General features: G+C 46.4%; 2 protein-coding genes across 27 annotated transcripts in view; both read right to left on the bottom strand.

Annotated features, from left to right (window-relative positions):
- Positions 1–876: 876 nt before the first annotated feature.
- Positions 877–10,076, bottom strand: LOC142817581 (uncharacterized). The gene is made up of 3 exons (XM_075894630.1): positions 8,558–10,076; positions 6,978–7,335; positions 877–1,182 (listed from the first exon to the last, which is right to left on the bottom strand). Exons 1-3 carry the CDS (start codon positions 8,983–8,985, stop codon positions 877–879), a joined length of 1,092 nt encoding a protein of 363 aa, XP_075750745.1. The 5' UTR covers positions 8,986–10,076.
- Positions 10,077–19,906: 9,830 nt separating this feature from the next.
- The window catches only part of LOC142817944 (uncharacterized), a 134,881-nt gene continuing 127,742 nt past the window's right edge, over positions 19,907–27,045 (bottom strand). For 23 of the 26 annotated variants that reach the window (XM_075895987.1, XM_075895986.1, XM_075895985.1 and 20 more), the window contains one exon: positions 19,909–20,787. In XM_075895987.1, coding sequence (XP_075752102.1) covers positions 20,407–20,787 — 381 coding nt within the window. In that variant the 3' untranslated portion in view covers positions 19,909–20,406. Of the gene's footprint in view, positions 20,788–27,045 lie in introns of all 26 variants that reach the window. The other 3 variants (XM_075895975.1, XM_075895961.1, XM_075895963.1) reach the window with 3 other exon arrangements.

Raw genomic sequence — 27,045 nt, forward strand, 5'->3', positions numbered from 1 at the left:
AAATATAAAGAATGTCGCGAAAAAATTATGTAGGCCCGAACGCTACCTTTGGAACGCTAGTTTGGAAAGAATGGCTGGCATGCACAGTGCTACTGCAGTTTTATGTTAAGGGTTTCAGTAAAGTTCAAATTGTGGAAAACTATTTGTAGCAAATATTGAGAGTGCTCTACGTGTATATTCAATATACAAAGAATGTTTGACAGCATATCGAAGCAAGGATACACATCATCAAAGGGGTTGAATTTCGCTTCTGTTGCAGGTCCTGGACAGAGTTCCTGGTTGTGTTACCTTAGGTTCTGTACTTCTTCCTTCATACTTCAGCAAGTGCTCAATGTGCGACTATGATCTCATCTAGAGCAAGCAGCTTTACTTGCTCGACTAGAATAAAACCATTTAAAAAACAGAAGTGCCAAGACCTTGGTAGTTTGTTTTGAAAACATACTGTACAGGTCCTACACTTAGGAAACAGAACTGCCAAGACCTTGGTAGTTTGTTTTGAAAACATACTGTACAGGGCCTACACGCAGGTCACACACACATTTATACCAAATCAGCACCATAGATGTGCATCACGTGCATGTCTCTTCAGATGATTGGCGAATAGACAATATGACAAAATGCTACTAATAGCGATCATTTACATAAAGAAAGCCGGCGTATGAGACATATCGACTAAGTAACCATCGTGGAAATGATGGTGCGTCTTCGTGAAATACTTGCGCTGAGCAGGTGTATATAAAGTTAATAAAGCGTGGTAAGTTCAATGAGCCCCTCTTCTCCCCCCGTCAGCACACACTTTACCAAAGGACGTGTATCCTCATAGCGGCGGCGTTCATTGGCCACGAAGCGTCTCATTCAAGTATTCAAGGCTATCGGTCAGAAGCTCTTGCACTGGTATTTTGAGCGCATCTTGCTTTTTTCCGGACACGAGAAGGCGATGGCAAAATCTTCCTTGTGTCTCAGTGGTTCGTTGCACGATGACAGGCTGCCCTGGTCCCCGCAGTACGTGTAACAGTGCATTACGTAGAAGAGTTGGTGGCCCATCAGCGGTACATTGGGCAGCCGGTCAGTGTCGTAGCCTGGCATTTGCTTGAGCACCGAAACTGCGACGTCCAAGGCGGCCCCTGTGAGCACGTTGTGCTCCACCTCCTCGATCCACCCAGGGCTGGTGTCCACGCGCCCCTGAAATGACAATAACAATGATGAGCTGACTCAATGTGGCTGAAGATCATATCTGAGCTTCGTCTAGAAAAACGCAGTAGAGAACCTGGCTAAAACGAATCCAATGAGAAAGAAATCACAGCATATCCACGAATGAATGATGATCAGTGGGGCGAAGCGTGAGTCCGTTTGTGCATCCGTCCATCCGTCCAATCGTGGGTCGATCCGTCCATCCACGCGTCTCTTCGTCTGTTTGTTCGTTTGTCCGTCTGTCTATTGAACCCTCTAAGTACCACCATCTCGCATCTTTTCATCGTACACTGATTATACACAAGTACCGTCATCTAGCGAACATGCCAAGAACTAAACTCCCCTAAAACACATACCCAAGAGAGGTAGTTACTACTGAGGACGTTCGCGTGGCGTCTTAAGGAGCTTCGCTCCTAATAAATATGAGGAGCAATGTATCTTGGGTCTTGTTTTTCCGTTTCTCATGCTTAGCCCAATCAGCTACTCAGCTTGGAACGAATGTCCGTACATGGTAACGGGTGGTTACGACGAAAATTACTGACACCGTTTTGTGGCCAGATGGTGCACAAGCGTGACTCAACTCTAAGTAATACAAGCAGTAATTTTGACAATTATCACTATAAGCCACACATTTACTCTTCTGGACACAACGAACCTTCAACGAGGGTGCTATGTCCACGTAAAAGAGCGCACGTGTTCAATGTAGTTCATGCTTCGTCGCAAGTCAGGGCTCAAAACTGTGTAAGTGGGTCCTTTATTCTTATAGTCTGATGGAGTGGTGATAACAGCAGCTTCAATGAAGAAGTTATGCACCGCCACTCCGTATGGCATAAAGTACTCAACACTTACTGGTTTTGTGGCAGCAATCGAGCATATCATCAAGGTACTTTTGGAAAATTACACGCGTATAGTCGCACTATTCTGAAGATGTCAAGATGTAGTGCGTTATGTTTTGTGCACAAGCTCCACCACGTCATTAGGGGCTCAGTTAGGTGTGAGAAGGTTCTCGTGCTAGACCGATTTCTGGGCTCCTAGATCTAATGGTTTGTAAGGAGGATTGGTTCATCTTTAGAACAGCCTGAATGGCGACAAAAAGTTTGATGCTTCGCCACAAGAGAGAAACAATGAATGAGATAGCAACAAATGAAATGGGACGCGAGGCAAGAAAAGTTGCTCGAAACTCGCAGCGCATCGTTCAATCACAAAGAACGCATGCAAGGTACACTGACGAGCGTGAAATATAAGCTCTCACTGCTGTTACCTCGTCATATTTGAGCAGTGGTGACATCACTGGCCAATATGCAAATGAGGTGTCAATAAAATAACAAAAACGTGGAAATGTGTGACAATGATATGACTTGATTTAACTGTTTGGCGGGATGAAAATTCATACGATATAGAATACACTCTCGAGACACTTATTGGTCAATGTTTTTAAAGTTAAAATATAAATGATCCAAACTGGCCAGACGTTTCGAAACCGCTTTGGTTTATTCTTCAGGCGTGATTGTTCGGCTGGCTTTGACGCTAGCGACTTGTTTTTTTTTTATTTTTTTTGTGGTGCCCGCCTTTCCATCGCCCTTCTTCCCTCCGTTCTTTTTGTTGCGGTGTTTTTTCCACTGGTTCCGTAGACCATGCACGTAAATACTTCCTAAGGCTTAAGTTGAACTGATATTTCCAGGAGTTAATTTGATTTGCAAAATTCCAAAAACTCTCTTTTTGTACTGCTACCTTTCTTGTCATTGACCCGTGGCGTCGTCGAAATATTGGGATGGTCCATATTTTGGCTGTGTTTCGCGAAAGCTTTTCATGTAGCATTTGGGCTAGGCACGCCGTGTCGATGTTGCTAGGTTCTTGCAGCGAAGCTTTGTGTCTCACCGATGACGTGACAGTCCGTGCATGGAACTTGGTAAAGTAGCCCGAGGATTCAGGTTTTTGTTTTTGGCAGCAGGTGTTTTGGTCATGGCAAGAGTCACCTGATTGTTGAAACGGCTTTGTGTTTCACCAAGATGCCCTCCTTCCCCACTACCCTTGACAGTTTTCACCGACTGCCCCACCGCAATGGTCTAGCGACTTAGGTACTCGGCTGCGGAGCCACAGGTCGTGGGATTGAATCCCGGCTGCGGCGGCTGCATCTCTGATAAAGGCGGAAATGTTGTAGGCCCGTGTGCTCAGATTTGGGTGCACGTTCAAGAACCACAGGTTGTCGAAATTTTCGGAGCCCTCCACTACGGCGTCTCTCCTAATCATATGCTGGTATTGGAACGTTAAACGCCACATATCATCATCATCAGTTATTCACCGATTCCCGGAACACATGGAACCGAAATGCGGCAGGCAAGTTTTGGAGAGGCTTAATTGTTAGTGTCACCCTTTGCAGATGAAGTCAGGTGGGGCGCTTTCCCAGCCATCACGTCGCTGGCGTACTGGAAATCTCAACTGCTTTACTGGAACCTTACCGAGTATATGCGTGCTTGTTCTACAGAACCAGTGAAAAAAAAAACACTGCTACATGAAAAGCGACGGAAAGAATGAAACTGTAGAAGGGCACTCCAAACACACACACACACAAAAAAAGTCAGCTTCGGAGCCAGCCGAATTGTCACCGCTGAAGAAGGGACCGAATCGGTCACGGAACGTCAAGTCAGCCTGTAGTTTTGAAATTTTAACTTTAAAAGCTTTTCACTATAAGTGTATGAAAGATTTGCTTTATTTGTATGACATAATATTGGTCCGCCAGGATGATGTGAGCATGATCAAAGGCAATATGCTTCAGCGTTTGACGCGCGATGTGAAGTAGCAGCGTTTTGCCCGTTTGTGCCGTAGCCTTCTATGCACCGTCGCTGAGTTTTCCTGTGGGGTGCCATCTAAGAAACTTCAAGATTGAGCAAGACTCTTAAAAAAAACGTCGCATCTGTGCAGAAAGTGCCCGTAGTATTCTGAAATAATAATGATAGTTATCGAGAAATCATGTGATACGCGGTTCTATAAGAGTTTCAGTGCAGCAGCTATACTACAACCCAACAGTGATCACATTCTTTTTTTGCAGAGGAGATTAGCAGCAGAGTGTGAATCAAGGCAGCAAACTTTATCTTCTTAAGCATTGTAACTAAGGTTGAATATACGGTTAACTACATTGTTTACGCATACGATACCAGTTTCTTCGTTTCAGGAATCAACAAAGCTGAAGTTTTTCAAATGAGGCTAACAAAGTATATATTTGATCGGTAAAAAGACTCTCTTATCCTAAATTGTTCTAAGACAAAGACACTGCTTTTACAGTATAAAGTCCTCTCTTTGCAATATTTTACTGTCAGTGAGACAAAGCTTTACACAAGTAGCTCCGCATCAGCTAAAATATCTTTACGGTGTTACTTTATTATCTGCCTGAAAATGTGTCACTTTCAACGCTTTAGGCATGTTGCAGAGATACCAGGGGTTATTATGAATAAAACAGAAACACGTCACATATATCACGCACATTTTACTTCAAATGTTCGTCTTTGTCACCTTGTTTGGTCTCGCAGTACAAATAAATCAATAGCTAATCTAGTTACCCCACTGAAGCAAGCCTTCCGGCCAACTGCCTATGTGCCCAACAATTAACATTCGTGGGATCGCTATCGAAAATTGAAAATATTCCGTGGTGACTGTCTATATCAGTCTCACACTAAGTGTTCTTTTAAACATGAAACCTCTAAGCGTACTCTTACACATATCAAGAACATTGGGGCCTTGTGAACCAACCAATCATATTGTTTAAACCGATGCATCAAACATGCGGCAGTTCCGCAACTGCGCACCAGCCATGGTCTGAACCCACTTATCTACTTCCTTCTCTAAGTAAAAGCTATGCGGTGAAAACAACGGCTTCGTTCTTAAAATGTCATTGCTTCAAATGTTATTAGGAATGTTTACTTATGTTTCTCGAAAATGTGTCTTCTTCACAGAATTTGATCAGTGTGGTAATTCTATTTCTAGCAAGTGTACTGATTGGCGATTCTTTCCATGTTGCTGCTGTTCTTGTACAGGGAAGTGTAACCAGCCAAGCGGCCAATAAGCGCATTTGTCCTGTCATTCTTGCTGTTTATGCATGTACTAAACTTTAACTAGCGGAATTCTTCGTTACCTCCTAAATACAGCGACAAAGTGACCGCGAAGTTATTAGAGACTGAAAGCCTGCAGTAACAGCCAATTTCTCGCAAACTGCCATAAAACTTACCCACAACTTCTGCAAGGAAAGAACTGCTCATCACCTGCAAACAAAAGGGATCACCGAGCATCTCAACTGATCACAGACATATATGTTTGGAATTTAGAGTTACAGCACAGTAGCGAAAACAAGACCGTAACATGTACTACATTCGCCTGAACCACCGCATGTCACGAGTCCCTTCAGATGACGCCCTTCAAGATTTTCTATCGCTCAAGTCACCGTGCCTCTGGATACAATGCTGCCTGTAAGCGAAACTGCCGAAAGCAAACGGGTCATTACTAAATTCTCCCAGAAGACCTAACCTGCATATAAGCTGCAACAACACAGCACTAAACAGCCGCGCATCGATGCGGACCGATACAACTTGTGGCGAAGGAAGCTGAGTATCCTGGCTAAGGTATACTCGGCTGCTGATCTGCAAGTCGCGGGATCGGAACCCGACAGCAGCAGCTGCATTTGAGATAGAGGCGGAAATGTTGTAGGCGCGTATGCTCAGATTTGGGAGCACGTTAAAATACCGGAGTAAAATTTCCGGAGCCTCCACTACGGCATCTGACATATTCATGCCGTGGTTTCGGGATGTTAAACCCCACAAATCAAATCATCAATCAATCGAAGCTGAGTATGCAACATGTGACTGAGCTAGATATGGATTCTCGTACGAACACCTAGCCTCTGCGAAAACGCGCTCCACCGAGTACTTAGCTGCATAAGCCTCTTGAACAATGAGGCTATGCCAAAAGAACTTTTCACCTTATTTCCCTGCCTACGTCCCGCAGAGAAATAGGATGACAGGACGAAATAAGCGATAGGACGACCGTAAACAGGCATTCTCTTTTGAGCGTAGAGTACCACTACCACAGGCTTAAACACCATGTCAACCACCTCGCTGCCATAAAAATCAGGAGGACCTACAAGGAGGCATAATAAGTGCGTTGGCCAGGAAACAATGCTAAAACTATGCGTGCCCTCCCAGCGATCAACGATACACGGCCGAAACAGGAATAGGCCACCACGATACGCGCCTTCACAGCGTGCGACGACATCTCGTATGACTGTCGCCAGGAAAACGTGAGGAGCTACTCGATCTATAGGATTTTCCTTGCTTTGACAACTTACTCCTCAATAAGTATCTTTCTCCTGCTGAGCTGCGAAACTCGGGTACACCAGCTGGGTTCACAGCCATGTTCGTACCAGGAATCAAAAACAAGCTGTGTGGTAAAACTACAGCCTATAGTGCCAGAAGTCTGGCTTGTCTCTAAAAGCTAATTATGAGATGTCTTTAATTCTGCTGAAATCATTTAGAACATAATATGAGGGGATATTGTTAACGCAGTTTATCATTACTTATACTGTGTTCGCGTCTTCTATTGTCCGCAAAAGTAAGCTAACTTCACCCCTCAAAACATTTAACATCCCTTTTTGTTGTATCGGAGCTATTTATTTTTGGAAGATACAGATATCATTCTTGCTGTTGCAAGTGATATACGACGTTCAAATTCTTGGTTCGGTGTAAAATAAAATTGTTTTGTGTTTTCACTGAGTGCGCAAAACACTACTCTCCCCTTGCCTCTCTTTCCAGTGCGTTCGCGAAGCATTCTCGAAACTGGTCCAGTACAGACGTCTTGTGGCCTTCGTAACGAAGCAATTCGTAGGTATGTACAGTGGCCTTGGCCACTTCAACGCCGTATGTGCCCAGGCGCACCGGAGTTGGCGCGCTCACGTGGTACATGGGGGGCGTCATTATGGAGGGCTTGAGAGCGTAGTCCGCTCGGTCTTCCAGCAAACGCGGTTTGTACATGTCGTCCACCAGCAACCACGATGGTTCGAGCGCGGTGAGGATCCTGTGGTTCGTCCGGCGGTAGGCTTTAGTGGCGTCCCGTTGGTTCTTCACAAAGCTGGCCTCCATGTCCGGAAAATGGACATACCTGTGACGGGTGGCAGAGAGCTGAAATTGCGACCATGCTTCTAAAACGCATCATTATCAAAGAAATCGCGTATACATATTTAGTTAGTAGCCTTAGACGCCGTATCAAGCGTGAACTTTTATTTTGGGGATTGACCACGTCAACACAAAAATGAAAATAAAGTCATGATCACGTGAGGACTTCACCATTTGACTACATCATTACATAACGAGGCTACAAAACTTGTGGCCTCGTCGTGACGTTTCGTTGAGGACATCACGTATAACATCGTCACCTGATCAAAATGATGGCCGGTCATGACATGAAGGCCGTGCAAAAGCACGTTCGGTGTAATCAAGGGGAGATTTCAAAAGGTGGTGCTGGGCGATTTCTTCATGAACCGCAAAAAAAAAAAAAGATGGCATTCCTCTTTGCATCGTTGAAGACGAATGCTTGAAGCATCCTGTGAGTACTGTACTATTCGTATTATGCATAGTTGCTGGCCTGGTAACTTTTGCAGAGTGCGTCGCTGTTTCGGTGCGGCTACCTATTTTATAATAAAACAAAACGGAACAGTAAAGAGCTTCTTGACGCCCATCTATTCATGCTGCTAAGGTTTAATTAAGGGAAAAGCTGACCCCGAATATAGGGCATGCGAGCTCCTTCTAGAGCATTCTAGGGAGCTGAAGTCATTGTCTGGTTCATAACACTTCGAACTGTCATGCGGAGCAAAACACACACACAAAAAAAGAAACGCGCATGCAGTAGCTCCATGGCGAGACAAAGCTACATGAATCGAGAGTCAAACACTTTTCAGTTCTCAACGCACGCGGATAAGAGTACCAACGTAGCATCCTCCTTTACAGTGCTGCCAGGAATATCTTTACCGCGCAATCCAGAGTTCTTGCTTGACAAAGACGCACACACCACACCATGGCGCACGAACTGGCCCAGAAAAGAAATTTATGCCCGTATTCACAAACGCCCCTCGACTCGAAACTCGACCTCAAGGAACACTTGAGTACTATTTCGCGTTGCGATTTTTGCAACGCTAGAACTCTTGATGATCCCTTGAGGTCGAGTTTCGAGTCAAAGAGCGTTTGTGAATACGGGCCTCCTTTCAGTGACGAATATCCAACCCCCACAGATTCTATGTGGTGTGCTGCGACACACCATCCATTGTGCTTTAGGCAGCAAAACAGCCAAGCTGGTGTCGTTCGTTCAGTTGTGTCAGACAACTTACCTGGATTCGAGGTCGAACGCGACAGCCGCGTCAAAGTAGAGGAAGGCTGAGCTGAGGTCGAGCCAGGGGTAGGTGGTTTCGCCGAGCGTCTGATACACGGTGCGTCTCATGGCCCGAGCGATGCGCCACACGTCCTCACGTGCTGACTCGGTGTAGATGCGCTGCACGAAGGGCACAAACAGGGCGATCCCGGTGAGTGATAGAGTGTAGGCCAAGCAGATTCGCTGGTGTAGCTTATCGATGTCCTCCGGGTAGTTGTAAAAGTTGGCGATCAGCTGTCGGTTGGCGAACCAAGAGGTGTACTGAACGCACAGCCAGCCGATGACGAGCTCGAGGATAGTCTCTTTGGTCGCGAGCAGCTCAATAACCACGTCCAAGTACTGCCGCTTGCCGGTGATGATCGTGATCTGGTCGCGCAGATGGCTCATGTAAGTTTCACGATAAGAGGATGTGGAAAACTTGGCCACCTATATCGGCTTATTGAAAACGTGAGATTTTGCACGTAATACTATACTTTTGTTATATATGAAGCTGATGCGACCTAATAACTGTTTTTTCACGAAAAACAATTCACTAGAGAAGCTGTTTGTCTCTATTGGTGGCGAGATCGAGCACAGTCGGCTTCTAGCGTCGAACGGAGACGAGGCCCAGTAGTGTGGATCTGGAACACCCGCCCCCTCTCCAGCACGACTGCGTCTCGTATTTGTTGCTGGAAAATTCTCGACTGAGTACGACGGGGATAATTTGTTTGGGATGTAAAAACACCTCAAAAAATATAGACAAGGACAAAGGAAGAGACAACACTGTGCTGAACTCGCCACTGAACTTTATTGGAAGGCACAAGCACTTATACCATGCAGTTGACCCGGTCACGTGGTAAACCAAAGGCGTCTGCGCAGCATAGGGATAATTTGGTCGATGTTCAGTACACTATGTTTTTTTATTTCTGTAGGGAAAGCTCCTAGAGCCACTGGCTTTTATTTTTCTCAGTAGCCATGCGAAAAGCCTTTCTCCAATGCCACTACAGGACACATACTTCTATTACTTTCAACCAAACACGCTCTCCTTTGACCTCCCGGACGTAGGCAAAGTAAAAACAGAAGAAACGCCTGATCAGTTTTCTGGCAAGAACACAACAGCAGACATGAAGAGCTCTTGCCCCACTCCGTGCTAATCATACGTCAAGCTGATCGTGTGTGGCTTGTTTTGGCACGTACCACACTTTTTTGAATCGCCCTTTGCGAGGCAGCTGATGCTAATCAAATATGCGCGAAGTTTATTTCAACTTAGGCGTTATATTACGCTTAAATATATTTCTAATTGGCAATTGAAAATATTGCCTAATTAAACAAGTATATCAATATGAACTGTGGTGATCAGCTCGCTCCTACTTATTCGTTGATCGCTTTTATGGTCCGTTTGTTTCTGGCTCTCAAACGTTTTTGTTTTATCTGCACGAGATCACGCACGAATTACACGAGCTTCAGTGCTTATATTTACGCTTCGGAACACTGCTATTGCGTATGTCACACACAGGTCCCGTTAATTAGGGAGGCGATCGCCGGGCTAATTCCAAGGGCTGAAGTATTGGCCCCCCGAACCGCACCACGAAAGCGTGGACAATTTAGAAGTGGTCCTTTTTGGCGCGCCAGCAGACGCCGGCTGTGGCCCAAAGAACAAGTCAGAGCCGAGAGTTGATAAACAAAACAAATATTATATTCTCAAAGTTGGCAGATCGAAAACAACACACAAGAATGCACACTCCACAATAGTTACATACAATACGTCACCAATCAAACAACGTACTACACAGTACAATCAGCCACACTCAAAACAACGGACACAGACAATGATACGCACTACAATGCAGTCGCATGCATTGAACAACCAAGACACTTAAAGACTAAAGAGATATAAAATCTATTCAGTTCAAAGTCCTTGGAACAAAAGTCTGAATGATACTCTTCCGAGAATCACTCAAAGTCCGGCGTTGTTGTCGTTCCGCGCCCTCGAAGTTTCTCTTCCAGGAAACCTCGCGTCTTCAATTGGCCACTCTCCAAGCTCCCAACTTCTTCGCCCGAACACGTCGGCTTCACTCACGCAGCTGTCGCCACGCGTCCTCGCTCGATAGCGGTAAACACACACTCTTGCCTGTAGCTCGAGTCTTCACCCCTCAGGTGGAAATCCTCTTCTTCTCCTGCTTTGTCCCTACGGACCAAACCTTCGCCGACCACACGGCGGTATACCCTACGCGCTCTGGCGTTAACTTCCGTCTTCTCCTGATCTCTCATCTCGGCTGCTCGGTTAAATACCTTGCGCGCGACATTCCAGACGGTTCTCGTCATTTCGTCGGCGCGATACGCAGCGAAGGCTGGGAAGAGGGCGAGAAGGTTGGAATGCCCTCCCCGGCCGATGACTCAACTCGGTAGGACCACGCCCCTTTCGTTCTAGAACTCTCGCGGGCTATCTCGGCCGCCGATGTGGGGTGAGGAGGTTCGTCGGCGAAGCCACGCTTCCGAGGGGATAGCGCGCGCCCCGGGGAGCCTTTAGATGTTTGTTTTCTTTTTCTTTTGACCTCGCGGCGCCACTCCGGCATTTCGTCGCGACAATTTGGCGGAGCGCCCATTTTTAGCGCTCGTTCTGTGACAGCGTATCGTACTTGAGGAAGCGTTACGGAAAACTTGCAAAGAACAGTAAGGCTAGGTGATGCTGGCTCATAACGTCCGGTTGAAAGATGGCGGATAAATCGCGTTAGCAAAACCGGAAGAGTACTTGAATCCTAGAAAAAAGCCAACATAGTCCTAACTGATAAGAACCGAGACATCAAAGACTTGAAAATTTACAGGCTTATCAGTTTACTGACCGCTCTCTAGAAGATATTTACAAGAATTATAACTAACAGAATTAAGGCGACATTACTGTTCAGTAAACCAAGGAAAAAAGCCGGATTTTGTACAGGCTACTTCACAATAGACCATAATCATAATATCAATCAGGTGACACAGGAATGCGGAGAATGTAACCAACTCCTATACATAGCGTTCGTGAATTAAGAGAGGGCATTTGACTCAGTCGAGCCATCAGCAGTGATACGGGCACTACAGAACAGGGTGTCGGCGAACCCTATACATAAACAGATATACTAGAACAAATCTTCAGCAGAACCATGGCTACCATAATTCTCCGCAAAGAAAGTGACACAATAATATTGAAGAAGGGTGCAAGGCATGAATGCATGATCTCTACTATATGCTATTCACCTCGTGTTTACAAGAAGTTTTCAGGGCCCTATAGATTGCGAACAGTCAGGGATAAGAGGCAGTGGAAAGTATTTTGGTAACCAGCGATTGACTCATGACATTGCCTTGATGAGTAACTCCAGGGACGAATAGCAACTCATGATTACTCAGCAGGACACGGAAAGCAGAATAGTACGTTTGAAAATTTATATTAAAGAATCACACCATATCCACAGAGTGAATGACGATTGGTGGGACGAAGCGTTCGTAAGTCCATCCGTGCTTCCATCCGTCCATTCGATCTTGCTTGCGTCCGTCTGTGCCTCCGTCCATGTGTCCGTCCATCCGTGTGACCGTTGGTGTGTCCGTCCGTCATTGCACCCGTTCATTTGTTCATCTGTCCATCCGTGCGTCTGTTTGTGCGGCCGTCCCTCTGTTTGTCTGCCCGTCCGTCCGTGCGTTCACACTTCTTTCTGTCTGTTCGTACGTGCGTCCATCAGTCCAGCCGTTGATCTGTATGTCCGTCCGTCTGTCCGTTTATCTAGTTAACAGTTCAAGTACCACCATATTACATCTTTTTATCATGTATTCATCATGTACCGCCATGCAGCGGACCTTCTAAGGATCGTTCTTTCAGGTATGTGTCACTGGTGGTTACGCACTACAACGAGGAACGCCCAAGCCACGCCATAAAGAGCTTCGCTCTTAGAAACTAAGGTAATGCGCAGCACTACCGGCAGAAAACAGCTCTTTGCAATAGGTGAACACAAGCTGAAAATTGCATAAGATTATGCCTAATAAGTACAGGTATACTTACTGCGGAGCCGACACAAGAGAGTGAAGGTACTAGAATAATAGGGATGAGATACATGACATTCGGCAAGCATTTTCAAATTATGAATGGTAATCTACCACGAATCCTGAAGTGGAAGGTATAAAACAGCTGCATCTTGCCGGTACCTACATGAGTAGCAGAAACATGGAGGCCTGCAAAGAGGGTTCAGCTTAAATTGAGGGCAACGCAGGAAGCAATGAAAAGTGAAGTGGTAGGTGTGACCTTGAGAGACAAAAAAATCAGAGTGGATCAGGGAACAAACCAGGGTTAAGGATATTATAGTTAAAATCAAGAAGAAATGGTCATAGAGCAGGTAGGTAGCGCGTAGACAGCATAACCGATGGTCAATAATAGTGCCACCTAGAGTTGTGAGCCGTATAGGGCGTGCGTCGCTGTAGGTGATAATACGGTGTTTGGTAATCGATGTTTGACGGATTCTCGATGAACGTGCAAAACAGGCGTGGAATTCTATCAACAGGTCGTTAAGCCTTCGTTTGTTTTCGCCAGAAAGCGTTGAAATTTTGTCGACGCCCCGGAGAGGTGCTTCGGCATTATAAGTTGTCTCGGAAACAAAACACTTAGTCACAATGGTTACTGGGTAGGCATAGGCGATGACGTACCAGGGAAAACGTGTCGGTGCCCGTAGCTTAAGTTCGTAAGAAGAACCTCGCAGCGGCCAGGCTGGAAGTCTACAAGGCTTCATGCTACGCAGACACCTTGGGAAAAGAATAGGGATCGATTGCTCTCCGCCACCATTTCACCGTGTGCTGATTTGTTACATGCCACCTGAACCATGTCACATGAGCACGGTGGTATCGTCACTGCATAGTTCATTACGTGCAGATGTACGCGATCGTGGCTGGGATTATGCTCTGGTGTGGCGCTTTTTGTTGAAAACGTGACGAGGCGTTGTCAAATGTCAATGATAGCACCGTGCTCCCTCAGAAAATCCATGGCAATGATAAGGTCTCGAGAACAGCGATAGAGAACGCTCAAGCCGACAACAAAGGTAGAATCACGAATCTGTATTTGTGCTGTGCAAACGCTGAGTGGCGTGACGATGTGCCCACCAGCAGTACGAATTGGCCTGAGGTTCCAAGGCATCGTCACTTTTTTCAGGAGAGCAGCCTGTTTTTCACTTATTATAGAAAAATCTGCACCCATGTCAACTAAAGCACCGGCTTTGTGACCGTCGAGCAGCACTGGAATGTCTAATTAAATCTTTGCGGAACCAGCTGGTATCGTCGTCTTCGGGGAATCGTCAGTTTGCGGAAACGTCGGTAGGAGGCCTTGAGCTTGTCCAGTATGAGCGACCTCGCCCCCGAACGTCAGTCACTGTGGTTGGTTTTTCTGGCGTGGACAGGGTTGTCCGTTGGGTTTGAACAAACGATGAACTGTGTTTGTTTTTTTTCTTCTTATGACCAACTACAGACATTATTTTTTTGCACCTGCGTATGCCCTGTGCCCTGTAAGTATCATATCTCCTGTTTTTTTCGTTATGGGCCCTGCTGTCCTTTTGTGTACGAGCATCGAGTCGATGCTCTAATGGGAGGGGGAATAATGCCACCTAGAGTTGTGAGCCGGCAAGCTCTAGTCAGCCGAAAAGGGCAAAGAGAACGAAGAAGTGTGCGTTAGCGCTTCGTTTTGAAGATACACGCTCGTGTCTTTCTGCCCCGCTGTTCCTGTCTTGTCTCCACGGCTCTCGGTGCATGACAATAGTAACTACTAACTGGGTCACTTGAGAAGATAAATGCTTGTAAGGAAAATAGAAAGTTAGGTAAGCTGATGAGAATAAGTTCTGCGGTACAACGTGGCAGCAGAAAGCGCAAGACCGGGTTGATTGGCGGATCATGGGAGATGCCTTAGCCCTGCAGTGAGCTTAGTCGGGCAGATGATGATGATGATCTACGATTTCTCGCAACTGCTTGAGCCTCGTATTAGATAAAGTAAAATCTATTACAGGGATGCCAGTAGAAAAAACATCAGAATTTTTGGCGTGGTAGTAGCAATGCGCTTTGGTTTTGTAGCTACCATAGCGCTATCAAGAAAACATGTCGCCGAGTATAGTCAAGTAGTACTCAGGGGTGAACGTGGAAAGCACTGCCCGCTTCGCATCCATATACAATCATACTTACGTATATGCTTCCGAGTTTACCAGCAAAAAAGTCAAATTCTAAATGGGGGAAACTATATGAATCGACTCAAATATATCCACTTTTTCATAATAGGTAGTATACAGCGACATCCCAGTTGTCACAGGGACAATGTCGGTGGATATTTAGCATTGACGTAGGCGTCAATATCATGTTCCACATACCGCGCAAATACGGCGCGCGTCTTTCATCGGGCGAAGGAGCCTGCAGAGACACCTGCGGGAAGAAGTGAGGTGTGGTTGGAGAGGTGACGCGGAGTTGCTGTTTAAGGTAAACCCCTATATATGGGAGAGTTGCGCCAATGTTTTCCGGGTGCCACTCGCTCCACCTTCAGAAGTCCCAACCCCACTATTCACTGACCACCACCACGTGGTAAGAAATGGCTTCTCTGTGCTGCGGAGAAGCCGACACATTGCAAGGTCTGGCCGCTCAAGGGTAATGACATCGTGCATCGGCACTGTTGTTATAATCACTGCTGTTTCTTCAATTTTGCTTATCGAGATGTGTGCGATTTCAGGTACAATATTAGAGAAGTGTAAAATCAATATTTGGTTTAGGGTCTCTAAGCGTCATAGTCGAGGATTACAGATAAATTCAATCACCTTGCGCGCGTTACCATTCACTGCATTCGCGATGCCACACACCGGATATTCTGCACCCCGCTTACTCAAATGACTTCTGCATTGAGATAATCAGTAATTGTTGCATGTGATAATAGGGATAAAACCAGACTAATATTCTTACGCATGTGCTATAGCGTTTTTGCATTATCTCTATAGCGTCGCCTGCAATTTGCCAATTCGCTCTGCAATTGCTTGGTAATCACGTCCTTTGTACCAGCTATATGTAGAAAATAAATATAGTAGTGTCTTTAATAATAAAAAAACAAGGTTATGGTACTGCAAAGGTACATGGTAATGTACGCGCAATAGCGTTATAGGTTAAATAAATGCGGAATAGGTGTAGCCTTAATCAACGGTATAGGTCATGTGCTTGATACATACAAATTACGATGCATCTACTTTGGCTCATGATGCGTGAAATGCGACAAGAAAGTTTTACTGGCATCATTCAAATGAAGGAAGCGGTGCAGCTGGTGCTAGGCACCAGCACGAAATCAGGGCTTCTAAACATGTACCGAGCATCTCTTTCGCTAATATTACAAAAAAAGAACGCAAACAAAAAGTTCAATAAATTATTCATGACTAAAGCACGAGCAATGTTTGCAAGCGAGAACACGCTTCATTTGGGCATTTACATCTCATATTTTGAATCCATCATGACGCACACACGCACTCCAGCATGTATCTTTATCGTTATCGAGCCCCGTTGGGTTAAGCACTTTCGAATGTAATTTGCCCTCTTCCACAGTATATTCAACGGAGCCCAACGTGACGGAGAAATAGTGATATTCTGGTTCGATTGTAAATGCAAATGGGTAGAACGAACTAGCACCCATGTTCATGTCTGTCACACACGCTATTTGGCGCAATCATTTCCACACTAAGAACATCACCGCAAAGTCATTGCTCGTAAACTTCAATCTACCAATAAAGTTTAACTATGATTACAAAACGAGAAAGCAAAAAAGTGCAACGTCCCGCGAGCACGGCTCCTACGTGGTCCGACAATGACTTTCTCGCACAGTCATGGAGCCCAACACGCCGCACATTGGCGCGACTCTGTACCTCAAGGAAAAACCTATAGTAACTATAGCACTGCGTAGATTATGCAAGAGCTGGCAATTTTGGTTAAAACAGGGTGGTGGTGAGTTCCGGCGCAACCGTTATCTCGGCAGATGTCAATAAGTGGCTCGCGTTGTCTCCAAAGTGCTGTGCGCTAAGCGTTTCAAATTGACGGCAAACGGGAAGAAAACGCCTTCGCTCTTTGGAGAAACCATCCTTTTAAATGCGAAGCATTCCTTAGCGAAATTTTGTGACATTGAGCGTATCTATCTATCTATCTATCTATCTATCTATCTATCTATCTATCTATCTATCTATCTATCTATCTATCTATCTATCTATCTAGCCGCTTACGACTTCTAGCTCTCCTGGCTGTTTCAATATTGCTATCAATACCAAACTTGGTATGTCATAAAATGACTGCATGATGAACATGACTAGTCATAACATGAAAATCATGAAATGTATGTCATGAAAGTCTGGATTTGCATTTCATGGTCTTGCTGCTTTTGCGGTGGTTTCGCTCACATGAGACGGTGCAAAACTGGTAGTGTATCACATGACTACATGGCGAACACAAGCGACAGACCCTAACATGAAATTCATGACATGCGTGTCATCTAACAACATGACTACATGTTACACTTATGATGCGCTCAAGGCTGTTTCGCTAGCCTCGCATATACTACATTTGGTATTACAGGACGGGAATCGACGACGAAGGTATGTGACTAGTGCAAACATGATACTTATGAAAAGCCTGTCATGTAACAACATTATTATATGCCACACTCATGGTGCGCTCGCGGCCGTTTCGTTACCTTCACATGTACCAAATTTCGTATTACGGGACATGATTGGATGATGAAGGTACGTGGCTGATGCAAACAAGATAATCATGAGATGCGTGTCATGTGATAACATCACTTCATGCCACATTCATGATACACTCGCGGCCATTGCGCTAGCTTCACATAAGCCAAATTTGGTATTACGTTACGTGAACGAACGACGAAGGTATGTGACGTGTAAACATGATAATCATGAGATGCGCGTCATGTAGGAACATGACTACATACCAAACACAAGGCTCCAATACACATCGACGTGACCCAGTGAGCGTGCGCGCCGGCGTGCGTTTCGTCGCGTGACGCTGGTGATGCTACGCCAGGTGCCAATCTGCCGGCCATAATAAACTCGTAGGCGCGCGCCGCGCTGCGTTGCTTTGACGCATGCGCATTTGAGTGCTCCTAGAGTGGCTTCATCACGAAGACAGGAAGATGTAGTGCTGTTTGAATTGTGGGCGCGAGATTCAGCATGTTGCATATCGCGCCGACTGGTTGCGTCGGTCGCACCTGGCGTCAGACTATGAAGTGCTCGCGTTTTGTTAGTGTAGCGTTGCTGCGCCCACCTTGCGCGCCCGTCAACGTTACTTTGGAGTATATTGAGCTCTTCATGAGGCGCTCGCGGCCGTTCCGCCAGCTCCACATATACCAAATTTGGCATTATGTCACATTATCCTAATGAATGACGAATGCATATGGGTGGTCCAAGCATGATAATCATGACACACGTGCCATGTAATAAAGCACAACATATCGCGATCATGATTCCTTCGCGGCTGTTTTGCTAGCTCCACATATACTGAACGTGGTATCCCGTGACGTTTAAGAGACGACGAAGGTAAATGACACGTCTAAGCGTGATAATGCTGATATGCTTGTCATGTAAAGCATGACGACATGCTCCGCTTATAGCGTGCTCGTGGCCGTTAATTGTGTGCCACATATACGAATTTTTGTATTGTATGACGTGAATGGACGACGACTGCAAATGGCAGGTCCAAGCATGATATTCATTATGTGTGAGTCATGTAAAGCACGACTACTTGCTATGCTCACACCTCGCTAGCGGCCGTTTTGCTTGCTCCACATATAACCATGTTTGGTATCATGTGACGGGAAATGACACGTCAAAATATGATAATCATTACATGAAAATCATGTATGGCACAATTTACCTCCACCTCATAACTTTGTTCTGATTTTAAACTAACATATCAACATTCCTTATTCGTGCTTCGCATATATTCCATTATCACTGTACGTGAGATCTGCCATTTTTTTGAAACTATACTGCGCGACAGCTCTTCCTATAATTTAGGCGAAGGCTACAGAACCAAATCGCATGCTTCCGACCACCAGTGGATGTAGTTCCACATCAGCGCCCGTATTTTAAGCGTGAAATATAGCTAAGTTCCTCCTTTACTTTCTACATGGACCTATTTTAGACAGGATGCCTCCCAGACCAGTAAGATATTCGTATTTCTTATAATTTATTGGTTGTAACTTCATGTTCTTGAAAGCGCGAGAAAGTGCACCTTTTTTACGTGTGCATACCTGAAACGCTGAGCGGCGTCTGCGTATTTATGAAATGATGGTGGTGCCCCCCGGTGACTTTACACGTGCGCCACATCTGACTACTTCGCGTAGTGCGCAGAAGCTTCGCGCACACGTAGCTTTACTTTCAGTGCCAAGAAACGCTGTCGCCCGTTCGGTCAAGTTTTCCAGTCTGACTGAAGCGCCAGAATACATAGCCTAGCGGATAAAAAAAAGGAACATTGAGACGGCGTCGTAGAAAATGGAACATGACGCGCACGTCTCGCGCCCTGCATCTGTCAGCCGATTGTGGCCGGGATACAAGGGGGGCGCGCGCACGCATCTATTTTCTGCGTGCCCCTAACGGCGAACGTCAAAGACATTAGGGAGTTTGAGTGCCGGGTACCCAAGCGGCTTGCGTACCCAGGACGTTGGGGCGGATGTATTGCGCATGCGCGAAACTCCAAACATATGCGTCGCAAGATCGCTTGGGCAATGGGGCCATGCGTACGCGCGGCCATAAACAACGCTGCCACCACTGGCCTCCTAGCGGAGATAAGCTGCCCCGGCGCACATGCTGGCGTATCATGTTACCTTCACAGCAAGCAAAACCGAGGCTGGCCAGAGCCACCACTTTGACATTTTGGTTTTAAGCACCAATATTATAGTGGCTAGCCACTATATAAATAGCATGGCACAAAGGTGCGAAATCTCGGACACCATGGATCGGCCGCCTTGTAAGGTCCACCTTCGCAAGAACTCACGGTATCCGCACTGCGGATACTCTAGCCGTCGAGTTGAAATAAGCCAAATTGCGAGCACTTATAGCGATTACACGGTTTCAGCCAGATTTCCAAAACTAGAATGGCCTGGAACATAGCAACTAAAAGACTTATGCCGGCTCACGACCAGCTGAATAGGTGGCGCCATCTAGCGCGGCGATAGTGAAACAGACAACCACAACTTTGTTATTGCAGAAACATTGTGCTTTCTACATCTGGTGCAAAAACTGCGCAGTGACAATATTACAAATGAGTAACCTTTTTATTCATTTTCGCGTAAGCTAACATATTTATGACTGTGGTTGCACGAAGTGTCACAAGATGTCGAGATTGTCATTACAGTAACCTTGTATTTTTTTCATTTTTTTGTGTATACCAGATTACTGTACACAACAAAAAAGTGTCCTGATCACTATGTATGTTTAATTGAACATTTTAAATCATAAAAAGACTTAAATAATACTTACGCGAAAAGACGCTATGGCGCTGCGAGCGCGTGTGAACTTCGTTCGGCTTGCGTTTGCGTGCGTGCCACCGTGGCGCCAACTAAAAGCAATTTCGGTTGGGTATGGCTTGGGCACGCAACGCCGCGTGTTCCCAAGCCCACAACGTCCCAAGAGAATGCGTACACAGCACTAAAACTCCCTTTTGAGATGAGGCAGTGTGAGCAACCCAAATTCTCTTGTCAGCGTGCGGTGCCTAATTATGAAGCACTACATCCTATAGTTAGTGGCTAGTGTTACTCCGTACAACATTTCAAATCCTTCCTATCGTACTTCAGCTGCTTCGCCGTGACACACTCATTTTTTTATAGCGTGATATAAAGCTTGTAGTGAAGCGTCTCCATACCAACTCATTTTCTGTGAGGTCGTAATGCGACGCGATGGTTGTAGTCCACCGTTCCCACAGTCCCGAAGTGTTCGATGGGTCCCTTTGGTACACGAATGTCTCGGGAGGCAGGAAGTAGGCGGACAGCAGGGGACCCATGATCTCTGCTTCGTAGTCGAGCATCTCTTCGAACGTCACGCCGTGCGAGACGCCGCCTCCGTAGTGAGCGTACAGCGTTTCAAAATACTTCCGGTGAGCTGGAGACCCCACGCCAAGGTTTATCGCGTTGTACTGGAACTCCTCCAGCCGTATCGTAGGCCTCACGTGTAGCTGCGAATTTTCAAACTGTCAGAGCGACAAAGCACACCAGTAGCTAATTGTGTCTTACGGAAGCAACGAACTTGCTAAAGGAACCTGGTGAAATGTGTTGCACGCGACGCCATGTTTTCTGGGAATCGATTTTTAGCAAAGTGGCCCCGTAGAGTGGGTCGGGCGAGTGGCTATGTTGTATTATTTCGCATATTGCATGTTGTGTACATACTGGATTGTTTGCACTTTGTTTCGAACATCATTGTTTCAGGAAAGTAGCTGTGTTTGTAATTTAGGCCTGTGCAGGCACCTTATGTTTGTACCTGGGAGACCTGAAGGGTAGGTTTTAGTCCGACGCAACGTTTGCACTCGAACTTGGACCTCATTTCGCACCATCCCTCAACGTGGCAGAAGAGATGTGGAAGCAAAAGTTCGCAACTCCTCGTTTCTCAACCCATGGCTACATCAGAGGCATGCATGTTACAGGGGCACATATCTTTCCAGTGAGTTCAGCGTGTCGATAGAGGTAGCATGTAGAATGTGGGCAAGACACTCCAGATATCGGAGGACTGCATATATGGATAATTGCGTCATTCATGTCTGCCACTGATGAAAATAATGCAGCAGCGCAAAGATGAAGAAGTTGTAGTGTTTTCAGCTACTCATAAAGCGTGTTTGTTGGTGACTCCACGCTTCAGAGCCTATCACGCTAGGTTAATAAAAAGTTTTAATGTGTGAAAATTTACGACATATCTATTTTTTTACAAATCACAAAAGTTGCACGAAGTTCGAGATATTTGTTCTCGCAATTGACTGGGAAAATTGAAACTACGTGCGCAAGGCGAGCACAAAGTGCAATTATGTATTTACATCTGACCGAAAAAGCCCATCACATGGCAGGGCCGGAATCTGAATAACGTTGTGCCACGGCCGTATGGTTTGCCTTAGAAGCTTAACTCATCTCTTTAGTGCCAACGTATCACCACGTTTTTCATGAACTGTTTTGTGCCTATTTCATTCTGCCGATTTTACACATGAAAAAAGGTATAGCAACCTCTTCCTGGCCTGAAAAAAAAACATGAACATTGGAGCGCAACCGTGGTACTTTTTGCAGGCAGCCAAAACAGTTTCTTGTGCCTTCTTTATATTGTTCTATCTTAGGGAAACCGCCTAATCGTGGTATGAGAACCATGAAACAGCACTTGGGAGTTGGGCAGTGTGCAGAGAGAACATGTTGGACCTGTTGGAAAGCCGATTGGAAGAAAAATGGCTGCGAACAAAATGCTCGCGTCTCGGGCGCAGACCTCGACTGAGTCTTACGTCTCCTATATAGAAGATGTGTTATCATTAAGTTGCTACGCCAATGCCGGGATACCGGACACTGACAAGGTCGGGCATAATCTTAAGGGGATTGCGGATGATGCATTCAACCTCCTCGTCGGCAAAAGTTATTCAACTGTGGACGCCATTATAAAAGAAATTCGGCGCTTTGAGCAAGCGAAGAGCCTGCGGATTAACAGCGTGTTTACCCGCCTTCCGAATGCGGCTGCAACGTCATCTGGCGAAGACCGTGCAAGAACAATGACGCCACCTCTAGATTCATCGGATCAGGTGACCCGAATTGTACGGCGTGAACTTGAAGCCATTGCCTCTGCTCCGGCTGACACTGCAGCAAGTGACACGACCCCACTCACTGCTAACATGGTTCATGACATCGTCCGCCAAGAACTCGCCAGCATAGGTATTCTCTCGGTGTGTGCTTTGCCCAGCCCGCAGCGAGCTCCATGGCGTCCACCGTCATCCTATCACGAGCAGCAGTTTACGGCCCGAGCTCGCGACCCTGCTGCGTGTAGAACCATCGACAATCGACCAATTTGTTTTCATTGCTACCGTATCGGTCATGTCGTCCGTTACTGCAATTACCGCTGGTTCTCGCCACCTCAGCCTTCATCTGAACCTCAATACCGACAGGACAGCACCCGCTTCGCATCTGCTGCACAGCCTTCTCCGCCAAACAACTACAGAAGGCTCTAACGGACCCTTTTGTTCGCCTGTTCGAACTGCACGACAACATTCTGTACCGTCGCAGCTTGAACGCTGATGGCCCGGAAAGCCATACATAAGTAATTTTAAGAATCGTAGCATTTATAACGCTGCCCCATGGCCATGCAACGCTTGCACGAAACAGCAAGTGTTTCCAACTCGTGCTTCCCTATAACCTGCATACCAGCGTTCTCAAACAACTACATGACGTACCTACAGCCGGTCACCTAGGCGTCTCTCGTACCTACGATTGCGTGCGACATCGCTTTTTCTGGCCCGGGTTGTATCGTTCTGTGGTTCGCTACGTCACTGCTTGCGACCGCTGCCAACGCCGCAAGCGCCCCCCTGTGCTACCGTCTGGCCTCCTACAGCCCATTGACATACCTACGGAACCATTCTTCCGTGTTGGCTTGACCTGTTGGGCCCGTTTCCTACGTCCACCTCCGGAAATAAATGGGTTGCAGTCGCCACAGACTACGCCACACGCTTTGCCATCGCTAAAGCACTGCCGACAAGCTGTTCCACTGACGTCGCTGACGTTCTCTTGTATGAAGTCATTCTTCATCCCGGCGCTCCGCGGCAGCTGCTAACTGATTGAGGAAGGTACTTCCTTTCACGTGTTGCGGATGCATTCTCTGCGCCTGCTTCACTGAGCACAAGCTTACCACCGCTTATCATCCACAGACCAATGGATTGACCGAGCGTCTGAACCGAACGCTGACGCAGATGCTGTTTATGTACGTTTCGCCAGATCACCGTGACTGGGACAAAGCACTACCCTTTGTCACGTTCGCGTACAATTCTTCACAGCACGATACAGCTAGTGTTTCGCCGTTTTATTTGCTATTTTGCGGACATCCAGCATTACCATTTGACACGCTCCTTCCTTCGGCTGCCCCCTTGTCTACTGAGTACGCCAGCGATGTCGTTTCTCGAGCCCATGCAGCCCGTCAGCTTGCCCGTGATCAGCTGCACTTGTCGCTAGCGCACCAAAAAGACCGCTATGACAGTCGCCATCAAAGCATGCATTTCTCGCCGGGGTCTGTGGTACTTCTCTGGACACCAAACCGCCAAGTCGGCTTATCAGAGAAGCTACTATCACACTACCATGGCCCCTACAAAGTGTTACGACAACTCAGTGACGTGAGCTACGAGATCACACCTCTAAACGATGCCTCTTAAACCCCCTTACTCCAGACGGACGTTGTACACGTTTCCAGACTCAAACCGTATCACCCTGCTCGTTCGTCGCCGCCGTACTAAGCGCCGTGACGGCGCTTCCGCCGCAGGGGAGTGATGTTACGGTGCATCATCGACAGGAGCAAGCGCGGCACTTAGCGAAGATGAAGAAGACGCCTATGCGTTTGGCGCTTACGCGAGAGGCAACTCAGCCATCTTGTTTGGCTGCCGATTCTCGCTGAATGCTATGCTATAAGCCTAGACCTCGCCCCGTCACAATGTCATAAGAGAAAAAGAGATATGCACCCCCCTTAGCACGCAAACATTAGGCTGTTCGTCCGCTTATTTTGAAACGCTTTCCGAATTTTCTCACCAGATTCCACTTTGGCACAGAATATTCAAATTTTGTCACTTTCTTGTCGCTTGCCTTGCCTATGTTTCGCTTTCGCAGCACGTGCTGGCGACGGTCAGTTTTGATTTCACCCGTCAAGTCTGATGATGAATATTTTCTTCAACGAAGCCTTAGCGCTCATAAAACAGAGACTACAAAGTGCGCTACTCAGAACTTAATTCTTGTTTCAGTTGGATGTCATTATACTTACTACAATGACAAAAAAACACAAAAAACGTGCTCGATACCTCATCCCAGAAATCGGTGCAACACGATACTGAAACGTGTCTTCACACAGATAGTCGAGCACTTATTGCGCATTGTTTCGTAACAAGAGTGAAGGCATGATTGCTACAGCCAGGTATTGCATTGTCACGCGAGGAACACCAAGCAGCTTAAAACTTGCAGCGCGCACCTCAAGCGCAAAACACGCACGCATTCTACGCACACAAGGCAAGCTTTGTTCAAAGAAAGAAAGAAGCACAAAACGAATGAATCAGTATATGCAGGACGAGCGCAAACAGCTGTAACAATTCCTACTTCCTGTATACTAACAACGTGGTCCTGGCGTAAACATGGCTGAGAGCCAACCGAATTTCATGCTCTCTAACCATTGTAACTTCAAGTAAAACTTGTGGAGGAATCACGAGAGGTAAAATGCGCCAAAATTCTGAGGTAAGCGCCCGCATCAGCAATCGCACCATGTGGAGGCACACGCGCATCTCGGCGCGCGGGGCGACGATCTCGAGGGTGCACGCACCTAACGCGTGCTCCTCGCGCCACCTCGCGACTGATTACGAAAACGTGCTGACATTGGTGAGCTCTGAAGACTGCCAACGGTACGTGGTGGGTACATACAGTTCGCCGTTATCAGAAAACAAAACGACGTGTGTTTTCTGGCTTTGTGGTTTGCGTAGCGCGCGGCGGATCGAGATATCATTGGCTGTACACTCCGTGAGAGAAGTTTTAAAGAAGACAGTCTTTCGTTGGTACATTCGACACAAAAAATTTGGTCTCTCTGTTTGTTCACTCTTGACTGTAACCTAAACGGCACCAAAGTGACCAAATGATACTCCAAACGCCCGACCCCATCCGCAGCACCCACCAATATTGCTCAAGGTTCAGAGTTCATACTTGTGTGATTGTCAATTGAAAAGCAATTATTGCGCATATCTCAGGCGCCATAAAATTTTTGTTTCAGTTGGATGTCATTATACTTACTACAATGACAAAAACATGTCAATATACGTATGTGTATTTTTACTAGAAAAGCCATACATAAGTAACTTTAAGAATCGTAGCATTTATAACGCTGCCCCATGGCCATGCAACGCTTGCACGAAACAGCAAGTGTTTCCAACTCTTTGCTAAGACGACACGGTGGTGGCACCTACCAGTCGCCTTGTGTTCTTCACCTTATCACCTCAGAGATGGGCGCGCACGGCACGTGCCACGTTTTCCAGGATAACTGCCAAATAACGCTCGTGTCTCACGTGTGACGTGACTTGACGCGCTCGTTCGCCTGTGTTGCACGCTCGAGGCACTCTAACATAGCGCCTCCAGAATACCATTCACCAATTTTCTTGCGCAGAACATCAAATAAACGTTTTTTTCAGCCTCTCCCGACGCAAGACTATCGTCTTTCGACAAGGTTTGTGGTGTAACATGCACATAGGGGGCCAATTTTTATCCTGTAGTTTTTTTTTCACTTTGAAACATCCTAATATGTATTTTAGAACGTCATATTCCTGACGGGGGTAGTCGGTGAAATTGGGGTGGGCCTTCAAATAAAAGACTTTCGTGATACAAAACAGTATCAAAAAGTGCAAGCCTGCCTCATACAGATACGCGATTTTCTTTGTGCTCAAAGCAATCGAGGGTGCGTTTACCCAGTTTGCATATTGGCTCACTGTGGTCTAGCGACTAAGGTACTCGGCTGCTGACCCGCAGGTCGCGGGATCAAATCCCGGCTGCGGCGGCTGCATTTTCGGTGGCGGCGGAAATTCTGTTGGCTCGTGTACTCAAATTTTGGCGCACGTTACAGGAGCCCTGCAACAACACTTTCTCAACATGGTCAGAAAACGCTGCCGACCGGTAGTAGAAGCTCCCGAAAACACGCGAGCGAAATGTTATAGCGCAGCATGCGGCCTGAAACTTGCCATAAATGATCAAAGTAAGCTAAAAATAGCTTTCTCTTCTATCGACAAAACACGGAAATTAAGCCCAGTAAGCCAATTTATAGCCATTAGCTGATTTCAACATGACGTCCTCGGTTGTAACAGAGGTCGCGGGAAGCCGCCACTTTTCCACACTTTCACACGCAATTCAAAGAAAAAAAACGAAAAAAAAAATGCTCAAGGTCACGAAGTGCGAGTGACTTTTTTGTTTGCCCGTACCACCCCTCCCTGCTCAGCTTCCAATGCTTTCCTCAGGACGAGAGAAGAGAGAATGCGATTGCAGCGTGTGACAAATCTTTAACTCCACTCGCACTGGATGGATTCTTAAAACTTTCGCAGCGTTCAATTTGTGAGACAATATGCTTTCCCAGTAAATTGATACCATGGTCACTCAAAAAAGTGTTTCAGGGGCCCTTTAAGGAACCCCAACTGGTAAAAATTTTCCGGAGAGCTCCACGACGGCGTCTCTCATAATTATGTGGTGGTTTT

This window comes from Rhipicephalus microplus, chromosome 5 (genome assembly GCF_043290135.1).
Source record: "Rhipicephalus microplus isolate Deutch F79 chromosome 5, USDA_Rmic, whole genome shotgun sequence".
In the NCBI taxonomy this organism is placed as follows: Eukaryota; Metazoa; Arthropoda; class Arachnida; order Ixodida; family Ixodidae; genus Rhipicephalus; species Rhipicephalus microplus.